Here is a 12,480-nt window from a genome sequence, read left to right as displayed (position 1 = left end):
TTTATGCAATGATATTAAACTCCACTATGAACGTACCTGACACATTTTATGCCAATCGTGTGACTTCAAACCGGTAAGCTTTCCTTCTTTAGTAAAACACGTTCGGAGCGAGTGCATTACGCCAGTGGGGGTCCGCAAAGATCGAATGGTCTCTTTTACTTTGCGTTCTTGGGCTCCTGTGAAAATTTATGGTGCTTTAGGGAGTTTTATCGATCCATCAGACGCTGTTTGCGGCCAATATTGCTCCATACGATCCACATTTCTAAGGTCAACTCTGGCTCCCAAAGTATCTTTCTTGCCGGTCAGATGGTCCCATAGTAGATTACCCACATTCTTGAATATGTGCATTGGATCGAGCAAGTGATTGATCATGAGTCGGGGCCAGTATGGTAACTCGTACCATAGAGATAGTCTCTTCATCCCTGGAGGCAATCCGTCATCGCACATCTCCTTCTTCTCTAACCATGCTTGTGCAGACATCCTTGGTGGCTCTCTTCCCAAAAAGCCGTCGCGTAACACATGATTCTCTGGAAGATACGCTTGATGACCTTCGTAGATTTTCTTCTTCAGTGAGGGCGCCCTACGTGCATTCAGTCTAGGTCCACATGTGACACATGCTCTGTATCTGCTTGTTTGAAGCCATGCATGTATACACATGATAATAGATCAACTATGGGAAAAAACAAGATTTACAGTGTCTGAGTGAGGAGTGTCAATAGATCACCTGAGCATTCTGTTAGCCCGGGATAGTCATGCATGGTCCACATTAGAATGTCGGCTCATATCCACCACCTCTATGCCAATCCACAATTGTTGTAGCTCTTCCAATAGTGGACGAAGATACACATCCATATTCTCCACTTTATATCGCCCTGGCACAATCAAGCTTAGCCATAGGTGCCCCTTCTTCGTAGTCAACCACGGGGGAATGTTGTAGTTGACGATGACAACGGGCCATACACTGTAAGATGTTGATCTTTGACCAAATGGATTTACGCCATCCATAGCCAGGCCTAAGCGCAAATTTCGAGCTTCCCTGGCAAAATCCGACCATGTTCCATCTATATGTTTCTAGGCTGCGCAATCTGCAAGAATTCGTAGCACACCATCCGAAGATTTATTCTCCTCATGCCATGATGCTAGGGCGGCCATGGACTTACATTCCAAGAAATGCTTGATGCGAGGAAGCAGAGGAAAATGTCGCAAAACCTTATGTGGAATTTTTGTCCCGTGGAGATCTACTCGATATCTTTCGGAATCACATTTCGGACACTTCTCCATGTCTATGTATTCCCCTCTGAAAAGAATGCAGTCATTAGGACAAGCGTGGATAGAATTGTAATCCATCCCCAAGTTTCGCAAAATCTTTCTTGCTTCATCTCGGGAATCTGGCATCACATTGTCAGCTGGTAGTATGTGCTCTTACAGCAATCTACACAACATAAAAATACGATATAGTCATGTGAAAATCTATCAGATCATTATACATTTAGAGTTTTATTAAAGTAAACTAATTGTAATAGATCACCTGAAAAGCGCTGTGACGCTAGTGTCACTCCATCCAAACTTTGCCTGCATGTTGAGAAGAACCAGGAGTGCTTTCAATCTAGACATACGTGCTCCATTATACAATGGCGTATTGGCTTCACTTTTCATATCATCATAGATAAGCCTTTATGAATCCATGATCGTCTCGATCATTTCATCAATCTCGGGCTCAAATATTGCCTCGTTGGGAATGTGCTCTGCATGATCATCCCCCGAGCTGTCAGAGGCTACATCTTGTGGCCTCACATATGCTGCTTGACCAAAGCGCCTGCGAACATGTCTATTGGGTTGCAAGATTGCTGCTTGTTGGCCAGCGTCAGAGTCCGACGAGTTATAATTGGCAACAACTCGATCTATAATAGATGGATCGAACTCGCCAAATTCGCGAACGTGCTGCAAAGAAACACGTCTTGTCCGTCGCACAGCATGCTTGCATTGATTACAAGGACATAAGACCCTCGTTGAGAGATAGGTGTTTCGGTTGGACGGTCCCACATCCTTGTCACTACTCATAATGAGGATAAAAATCTTATAACCTGGACAACAAATTTAATATTCTATTGGCATTCTTCGTCTTCTCTCTCTCTCTCTCTCTCTCTCTCTCTCTCTCTCTCTCTCTCTCTACCTCACATTCTCTAGTCATGTCCAATCCCCGCACACCTCGTTCTAGAGGTGCACGGAGATCAAAACCACCCGGTTATAATCTCGTCTTTATTGGTCAATACCTATATTTGTGGGTACAAGAAATCTATAGACCCACGTCTACATGATACTGCATGTAGTGGACAAAACCCCTTTGCCTCTTCTCTAGCTGTAGCACTTCACAGCATCTTAACATCTTTTCACAGTAGATCTTTTCACTGTTCGTCTAACTCTAAACCCTAAACCGTAAGTAATTCTTGCGTGGACTCGATCTAACGTAAATAAGCGTAAATCTAAATAAACGTAAATCTAACTAAAAATAAACCTAAATCTAATTTAACGTAAGTCTACATCTAACCTAATCTTTAACGTCTTTTGGGATAGTTTCTTACGGCGTTAAAACTCTCTTCTTCGTGTGTGTGTGTGTGTGTGTGTGTGTGTGTGTGTGTGTGTGGGTAAACCTAAATAAACCTAAGTCTAATCTAATATAACATAAATCTAAATCTAACGTAAATTATGTTATATTAAAAACAAAGAACTAAACTAACAGGGATTATAAGAACCTTAAAACTTATTTTTCACATAACTCGGCAAGAGTTGCCATTCTCATCACTAAAGATGTGAGAGTTAACATCCGGCGGTGACGCTCCCTTTGGACCGTTCTTGCTCTTGTTACTAACTTTGAAGTTGTTGTTGAATAACTAGAGGTTGTCTAGATGGTCATTGTCGGGGATGTAGTGACTCTTGCCGCCCTGAAGATCCACCTTCTTCCCTATCTTCTGAAGACATTTCACTAGTACTTTTGGATCGACGGAGCCCACCAGGAGTGAAGGCAGCAATACCCTATATTCCATTGAGGGCTTTCTTCACCCGCTTCATGCAGGCATCGCAGTCTATGGAGACCTAAATCTAATCTAATATAACGTAAATCTAAATCTAGCGTAAATAAATGTAAATCTAACTCAAAATAAACCTAAATCTAATCTAATTTAACTTAAATAAACCTAAATCTAATTTAACGTAAGTCTACATCTAACCTAATCTTTAACGTCTTTTAGGATAGTTTCCTACGACGTTATAACTCTCTTCTTCTTGTGTGTGTGCGCGTGTGTGGATGTGTGTGCCAATAAAAAGAGATAAATGGTATAACCTTTCTATCACCCATGCCAAGTATGATAGATTGGTTATGCCATTTCCCTCTTGAATAATAGGTCTTGAGTTCAACTCCTCGTCGGCTAGATCTTTAGGTCTTTTAATTTTAATTAGTTTCCTACGACGTTAAATTAGTTTCTCTCTCTTTCTCTCTCAATGTGTGTGCGTTTTTTTGTTTATGCATGTTTTCTCTCTCTTTTCCTCTCTCAATGTGTGCGTTTTTTGTTTATGCATGTTCTCTCTCTCTTTTCCTCTCTCAATGTGTGCGTTTTTTGTTTATGCATGCTCTCTCTCTCTCTCTCTTTTCCTCTCTCAATGTGTGTGTGCATTCTTTGTTTATGTATGTGTGTGTGCGTTTTTGTTTATATTTGTACTCTTTCTCTCTCTCTCTCTCTCTCTCTCTCTCTCTCTCTCAAAAACACTATGTGTGTGTGTGTGTGTGTGTGTGTGTGAGAGAGAGAGAGAGGGAGAGAGAAAGAGGGGAAGGGAACATGAGAGTGAGGAGAGGGAAGGAGCATACCTGGCTCTCCTTCCTCTCCTCGTGTGTGTGTGTGTGTGTGTGTGTGTGTGTGTGTGTGTGTGTGTGTGTGGTGAAGAAAGAGAGAGAGAGAGAGAGAGAGGGAGAGCGTTACCTGCTCTTGCTTGAGGGCGCCGAAAAACTCAGATCTGAGATCGGAGTTTTTGGGCGCTCTCTGTTATTTTTTTAGCCCAGCCGGCGTCGCTATGAGCGTCGCAAATTTACAAGTAAATTTGCGACGCTCATAGCGATGCCAGGATTTTTTTTTTTGAGCGTCGCTGTGTGAGCGTCGCTAATATGAATAGCCTCTTGTAGTGCTATTTCAACGCGTTTTAGTTTTAAAACTAACTTTATCTCGTCGGTATCTGGGCCGATTTTTGCGCGACGTGTTGTACTGATATTGTTTCGTGTGCATTTTTCTTTACTTGCGCGCATGTTTATGTCAATGTGTGTATGCAACAAAAGAGCTTGATAGACCACTCATATGTGGCCTATTTGAGCAAGAAACGACTGAAAAAATATCCTTAAACCTACAAAAACAAAAATACACACATACACACACACTATGTTACTCACACACACACAAAGTAAACAAATCTGTTAGGAAACTTCAAAAGAAGCTTACCTTGTTGATGGGTAGCAACGTAAGAGTGAAAATCTCAAGTCCGGTAAGTCGTGAGGTAGCAGATCTACAGCAAGTGAGGAGGAGGAGGGCAAAAGAGGAAGAAAAGAAAGGAGAAAAATGTGCAGGAAAAACTTGTGGGTTCTGTTTTTGTAGAATTCGTCGGTACTAGCACCGATATGTCCATCGAAATAAACGTTGAAATGAGCGTCGATATACACATCGATTTACGGGCCAGTATACACACTAGTTTACGCCAAAAATTTAAAATCTTTCATTAAAAAAACTTAATCTTCCTCCATATTTTCCTACACATATATTGATGTCCGCCATTGATGTCAAAATTTAAGCGATCTCTTATAGTGGAGGCCTAATAGGACCATCTCTCTTTATATAAACAGAAAAAGTCTTTTGACTTTCCACTTCCATGGGTCTTTTTATTTCCTAAACTCACCCTTCACTTATTCGCTTTCAATATTTTGAAAGGATTTTTAAATTTTCGAGATCGGGTAGACCTACTCTCCTACTCGCTCCGCATAAAAGAAATTCAAATCTTCCAAGTTTCTCATCTTTAATCCAAGCAGCAGACGATAGAAAATTGCATTAATTTTTAAGAAAGAGTAGAAAACAACCCATACGAACGATTTGCGAGGCGATTTTAATTTCTCGAAATAAAACGACATGAACACTGTATTTTTGTTTAAAATTCATAACCACAACACTTACAATAACTTCTTGTGTCAGTAAGTGTGAGAATATAGGTAAAAAAGGTAATTACGAATGTCCCATTGCTATAAAATCTATTGCAGGTGTTACAGACGGAAATTTCTAGATGCTATGTTTCCTAGCCTGATAACTATTGTATTCAACCTATTCAGTTGTCACTTGAAAGAAACTATTTCCCTTGACAAAGCGTTTATTTGTTGTTGCATTTCTGCAACCTGGACATCAGCAGCATTAAGTTGCACATCTTGCAGCATGTCTTTGGCACTCTGTGTGCAATTGACTATGCAAGCACGGAGAGTGTCATTGTCGTCTGCATTGGCACCACAGAGCTGTCGCCAGATTTGCATAAGTACATCCTCTAGTCTTTGGAATACTACGTCGTCTAAATTATCATGTTCACTCTGATCCGTTTGCGTTCCCTCAGCTTCCACAGCAGGCTGCGTTGACTCCATGTCGCGCACCTACGAGAGCCAGCATATAAAATAAGAAGTCATCGACAAACAGAGCAAATGCAGTAGAAGAAAATTCTAGCAACATACCTAGCATGCAATAATGTCAGTTTTAGTTCTCTTCAGCAGGGGAAATGAAGTCACTTCCAATGACAGCGTCAATGTCGTCGTCGTCGCTATCAGATATGTTTACCACTTCCTTCGCTGCTGTATTTTCCCTTTGCTCCCTGTGGTTCATAAAGAGAAATAATAGCACCAAATAATTAGGCCGTCACATTAGAGGGGAGCAGTTAATGGAATACCTTTCAGTGTTTTGCCATCTGTTCAAGAACCAATCCAGACGCGGGTGAGTGGCACCTTGGAGTACAAAAATGTCGAGTATGTCGTTGTACGTCACTGTACTCGGAAATGCCATGCACTTCCATACAGCAGCAATTTTACGTTGCTCCATTCCACGCCCTTGGTAAGGTGTAATCCAACTGGACGACGGATAGTACTTACCGCTCTTGATCATGTGGTGCAAAGTATCGAGGAAGTCATGACCAAAAGGGTGATTCAAACTATATTTCCAATACATGAAAGCCCTATCAAACACATTGGTGTTTGTCAAGCAGACTTTATTTTTCAGGTCGTCTGCCCCATGAAGGGTGTAAAGCTCAATCCCTTTATTAATGTCATCAGGAGATATGTTGTGGCCAACATTCTCAAAATGATCTTTACCTACGTCTTTTAAGCAGTAACCAATCATTCCTTGAAATGTGTGCATGTTCTTTTGCTTTAGTGCCCTGCAAAGAACAGTGGCTCCCACAGGCGATACTCTATCCCATCCCAAGTATGCTTTCACCTTTTTGTTGACCACTATAATAGATGTGGGCATAATACGCACAACCATTTGGAAGTGCAAGTGGAATACCGTTCCGCCACGCTCGATGGAACACATTCCAGCAATAGTCTCTTTCTCTAGGAATTCTTTCAGCACAGGAAGCAAGCTAGTGTCTACGTCCGCCCCCCCAACAGAGATAGTGATACTTAGCTCGAAAAGCCTCTTCGAACGCCTACTCTCAGTTGCGAGCGCGGTCTTCCTAGGTCTACCCCTACGGACCAAAGAGGGAGATGCATCCCTGCTATCGCCAACCCAACGTGCAGCTTTCTTCATCCTCACCATGGTAACCTACAACATTGGACCCTCATAAACACAAACCAATCGAACCACACCCCGCTTCACAAATTAAACCAAGCATGAAATTTTACTACTTCATGAAATTATACCTTTGAGACCACTTTCTCGATGCCGCAACTAATTTCTGCCCGCTGTTTGAATCACGTGTTGTCTTTCGTTTCTGTGGAACTCTACGTGAAACACCTCCAACTGTCCTTGATGTGACTGCAGGCAAATACAGTAACGTTTAATTGGATAGCCTACTGTACACGAAGACTGCATTCCTGCTTGCGACGATACTCCTACTAATTGCCTTTACATAAATTCAATCACCCATTGTGTGTGACTACAGGCGAATCACCTATTGTGTGTGGCTACAGAAGAATCACATACTGTGTGTGCAGGTAAATAAATTCAAACGCCTACTACTGTGTGTGACTATAGGCAAAACACCTCTTGTGTGTGACTGCAAGTAAATAAATTCAATCACCTCCTGCTTGCGCAACAGGTGAGACTCCTGCCGCTATTGCTTGTGAGACTCTGGCTACCAACTGCAAGCTCCTACCGCTATCAACTGCCACGCCCACGGTACGTCCTGCCTGCGCGACAGTATTCTGACAAGCGACCCCTGCCGCTATTGCCTGCAGGACTCTCGCTGCCAACTGCCAGCTCCCGCTGCTAGCAACTTCCACGCGCTGCATTAAAAGCATCACCACATGCAGGGCGCCAACCTAACCCATGCGAACTCAGCTTCTGTTGACGCGAACTCGGCTTTTGGCGGCGCGAACTCATGTTCATAATTGGCGACGGGCAGCACTTTTCACTAAAAATAACAGCATCGCCTTTGATTCTTAGAACTCACAATTTCATTTAAATAAATTGAATCACCTACTGGTAACATTGGTATTATATTCGTTTCACTCTGAGATTCTTCTAAATTCGGCCATTTCCCAGGCCTTTCAGCCTTCCAATTCAGAACTCTCTCTCTCTCTCTCTCTCTCTCTCTCTCTCTCTCTCCTGCGTGTGCACTGTCCTCATTGCAGTCGGATAAAGCAAATTGCGACATGTGACACTGAAAAACCAGTCTCCTTAATATATAGTATAGATATAGATGTAAAAAAATTCCAAATATTATATTCACCCCACAACAGCCAACTCCGATCTCACATCGTGGCCTCTGCAAGCCTCACTCCCCTGCCTCGATTGTAGCCACACGGCCATGCCTTGTGCGTCAATTGTCCGCTGCATCGCTTGACATTAACTAAGATTCTGCTTTTTTTACGGAATTAACGCCAGTCTTAGAAGAAGTCGTTCTGCTCGCAGTATTTTGTTTATTTTTATTTTTCAAGGTGGTCCCCTGCATGCTTCAGCTTCTTCTTTGCATGACGCGCCAAGGCTTGAGGCTTCCATGACGACTCGCCAAGGCAGTGCCAGTTGGAGTCTAATTAAGGGCGAGGATTGAAGTTTCCATGCTATCTGTTCTTCCTCTCCCTGATCACGTTGCATGAGCGGAATATTAAGAAACCTTGCAGGACGTGGGAGAGAATTATAAGAAGAAGAAAGAAAGACTATGGCTTGAGAAAAGGTTGCTGCTGCGGGAGCGAGGGCGAGGGCGACGGCGGCATCAAACCTGCTTCGACATTAGTACAGGCGATGAGGTTTTGATTTATACTGTGATTTCAGTAAGATGAGGCAGGGACTGCAGTGAGTTCAAACCGTCCGAAAAGTAGACGGGGATGGGGGCAACCTCTGCGGGACAATGCTTTTATATCGAGGGAAGAACACGGCCGGTCTTCAGGTTTCCTTTTCTGCTCATCCTTTATTGTTCTCTCTCTCTCTCTCTCTCTCTCTCTCTCTCTCTCTCTCTCTCTCAGATCACACACACACACACACACACACACTTACACACACTTGTTTTATTTCAGCAGACCAGCTCCAGATCCTTAGAAAACATCATGAAGGAATCAACATTATCACGACAAGTCAAGCATGGACCCCCGACTCCCGACCTTGATGGACTTGAAAGTGAAGAGTTTCTCTTTCATGAACGCACTGAAAGCTTGTGCAGCGAAGAGGGATTTTGACCAAGGCTGTAGGATACATGCTGATCTTCGTTGTAGTGGGCTACTTGAGAAGGACGCATACCTACGGAGCACCTTGGTCAATATGTATGCCAAGTGTGGTGCGCTTGTCAAAGCACAACAGGTTGTTGACGAGCTTCCAGCCCGGGATGTCGTCTCTTGGACTGCACTTATTGCAGGGTATGTCCAACACAGGCATGGCAAAGAAGCTCTATGTTGTTTCCATCAGATGCAAAGCGAGGACCTCTCTCCAAATGCCATCACCTACTCTTGTATCTTGAAGGCATGTAGTATCATACAAGATGCTGAGATGGGCAAGCAAATTCATGATGAGATTGTTAGTCAAGGGCTCTTGGTAAGAAACACCATGCTTAGCAATGCTTTGGTCGACATGTATGCCAAGTGTGGTGTATTCAAAAAAGCACACGAAGTGCTTGAGGAGCTTCCGTCCCAGAGTGTCATCACTTGGGCTGCACTTATTGCAGGGTATGTCCACCATGGGCATGGCGAAGAAGCTCTACGTTGTTTTCGTCGGATGCAAAGCAAGGGCCTCTCTCCAAATGCCATCACTTATTCTTGCATCTTGAAGGCATGTGGCATCATGCAAAACACTGAGATGGGCAAGCAAATTCATGAGGAGATTGTTAATCAAGGGCTCTTGGAAAAAAGTGTCATGCTTGGTGGTGCCTTGGTCGACATGTATGCAGTATGTGGTGTCTTCATTAAGGCGCATAAGGTTCTTGACGAGCTTCCTATCCAGAGTGTCGTCTCTTGGAGTGCACTGATTACAGGATATGTAAGACAGGGGCAGGGCCATGAAGCTCTGAGCTGTTTTCGGCGAATGTGGAGTGAGGACTTCTCTCCAAATGCGACCACTTATGCTTGCATTTTGAAGGCATGTGGAATAGTGAGAGATGTTGACCTGGGCAAACAAATTCATGATGAGATTGTTTGTCAGGAGCTGCTGAAAAAAGACGTTGTGCTTGGCAATGCTTTGGTCGACATGTATGCCAAATGTGGTGTACTTTTGAAAGCACAAAAAGCTTTTGATGAGCTTCCTGTCCGGAATGCAGTCTCTTGGAATGCATTGATTGCAGGATATGCCCAAGAAGGGCAGGCCAAGGAAGCCTTGGGCTGTTTCCAGCAGATGCGAAGTGAGGGCTTCTCTCCAAACGCAGTCACTTATGCTTGCGCTTTGAAGGCATGCGGTATTATACAAGATGTAGACATTGGGAAGCAAATTCATGATGAAATTGTTCGTCAGGGGCTCTTAAAAAAAGACATTGTGCTTTGTGGAGCTTTAGTCCACATGTATGCCAAATGTGGCGTGCTTTTGAAGTCACAAAATTTTTTTGATGAGCTTCCTATTCGGGATGCGGGCACTTGGAATGCACTGATTCTAGGAGATGCCAGAGAGGGGCAGGGCAAGGAAGCTCTAGACTGTTTTCAACGTATGGGAAGTGAGGGTTTTTCTCCAGATGTAGTCTCTTGGAGTGCACTTATAGGAGGGTATGCCCAGCGAGGGCTTGCCAAGGAAGCTCTAGACTGTTTTCAACGTATGCAACAAGGGGGCATCTTCCCAGATGCAATCACTTTTGTTAATGTGCTCAATGCATGTGGTCACTCTGGTCTGGTCGATGAGGGCCAAATGTATTTTGATGACATGAGGGAGAAATATGGCATTGTGCCGAACAAAGAACACTTCACTTGCATGGTTGATCCTTTTGGACGTGCAAGGCTTTTTGACAAAGCTATGAGAGTAATTATGATGATGCCATCGTCTGATCATCTTCCAGTCTGGTCTGCTCTTTTAGGTGCTTGTCCGGAATGGGGAAATGTGAAGCTTGTAAGGTTTGCCTTTGAGCATGCTGTACAAATAGACTGGTGTGATGATGCAGCATATATCATAATGGGCAATATTTACACAGCTGCTGGCATGCAGGAAGAGGCAGAATATGTTGAACGCATGAGAATAAAGAATTTCTCTTGGATGCAGCCAGGATGTAGCCGCTAGGTTGATGCGACTGGAAATGTTCATAATATTGTCGTTGAGAATAGTACCATGCATGCACTATTGCTAAATGCAGACGGATTGGTGTGGCCTCACACCACGAGCATCTCCTATGATCAGAAGCTGCAAATTGGTTTCTGCCGGAGAAAGGAGGACATTGGGAAGAGTTGGGAGCTCTTTGGACAGGCACTTGGAGACTTTCTCATTGCAAAGAATGAGGAGTATCGCGTAGAGATCAATGGCGTGCTCTGATTGACATGAGTGCCTAATGTGCTGGTCCGGCCACTAAAACTTAAAACGTTTATGATGAGCTTTTGGGCCGGAATGTGGTCTTGTGAAATGCAATACTTGCAGGATTTTCTTAACACAGGAAGAGCCAGAAAGCTTAGTGCCGTTTTCATCGGGTGCAAGGTGAGGGCTTTTCCACAAGAAGTTTTGGACAGATTCTCACAATAATGCCCACATTGTACTTACCTCAACATCATGAGCTTTTGCGAGGGAGGCGCGGTCCCCTGCCCCCAATCGTACCTAGCTAGGTATGCGGTGCACCGGCGGGCCGGGGTCGGGTGGTCCCCTGCCCCCAATCGTACCTAGCTAGGTATGTGGTGCACCGGGCCGGTGGTCCCCTGCCCCCAATCGTACATAGCTAGGTATGCGGTGCCTCTCGAGCAAAAGCTCATGATGTTATGCATTGTTATGAAAAACACTAAAAAGGGCTCTATTTTCCTACATGAGAAAATTTATGAATCTTCTTGTGTTCTGCAGTTGTGGTCTCTTGGACAACACGTACTAGGAGGATATGCACAACAAGGTCTAGCCAAGGAAACTTTGAATTGTTTTCATCACAGAGAAGGCGCCTCCCCATCTGCAATCCCTTTGTTAGTTTGCTCAATGCATGTAGTCCCTCCGGCCTAGTGGATGGGGACGTAGACCCCTATATCCTCATAAGGTTGGATCTTGAAGGCATGTAGATTTATGCACTACATTGTAGTTGAGGGCCGAGGGCCTAAAGAAACTCTTTCTGTGATTATTGCTTTGTTGGCACCTCGAGATGCTGGCAATGGCTTGTGCACTTATAATCAATATACCACAAGTGTCGGATACATACAATCATCGGAACATGCATGTATGTCGGGATTGTCATGAAGCTACCTCACTAATATCAAAATTATTACACATTGTCAGGTATTTTTTGCATGAGCATAAAGTCATTAGATCATGCCAAAAAGCTTGCTAGCTAGCCTCATGTATAAATGTGTACATAGTGCTTAGAATCTTGGAACTGACCATGTAAAAATTTATGTACAAAGGTTTGGTTTTTTCGAGCTTGGGTGCTGTGTTTTGGGTTGTTTGAGTCTCAAAACATGGTTTTTAGTCGTGCTTTATAGCTTGTGAAACGGACTTGTACATCATGATTTATGTGTATCCGAAGTGGGCGGTCTCACTTAGTAAGTGATTGCAGCTAGCTGCATGCGACAAAGAAAATTGGACCAACTTGATAATGTGAATTAGAAATGTTGAGATTTGAGATTTCTAGAAGTAGCCGAAGTGATGGGCTCCAAGCCGTATGCTA

At 43.6% G+C, this 12,480-nt stretch overlaps 1 protein-coding gene and 1 pseudogene across 1 annotated transcript; one reads left to right on the top strand and one right to left on the bottom strand.

The window, feature by feature from the left end:
• Positions 1-5,293: 5,293 nt before the first annotated feature.
• On the bottom strand, positions 5,294-6,821 carry LOC147436443 (uncharacterized; annotated as a pseudogene).
• A 1,366-nt stretch (positions 6,822-8,187) lies between these two features.
• Positions 8,188-11,708, top strand: LOC147436442 (pentatricopeptide repeat-containing protein At4g18520, chloroplastic-like). The gene is made up of 2 exons (XM_086488166.1): positions 8,188-8,613; positions 8,741-11,708. The coding sequence occupies exon 2, from the start codon at positions 8,805-8,807 to the stop codon at positions 10,908-10,910; it is 2,106 nt and encodes a 701-aa protein (XP_086344292.1). The 5' UTR covers positions 8,188-8,613; positions 8,741-8,804; the 3' UTR covers positions 10,911-11,708.
• Positions 11,709-12,480: the final 772 nt, after the last annotated feature.

The sequence above is a fragment of the Adiantum capillus-veneris genome, chromosome 18 (assembly GCF_014529385.1).
Source record: "Adiantum capillus-veneris isolate H3 chromosome 18, ASM1452938v2, whole genome shotgun sequence".
In the NCBI taxonomy this organism is placed as follows: Eukaryota; Viridiplantae; Streptophyta; class Polypodiopsida; order Polypodiales; family Pteridaceae; genus Adiantum; species Adiantum capillus-veneris.
This window is presented reverse-complemented; position numbering and strand designations above follow the sequence as displayed.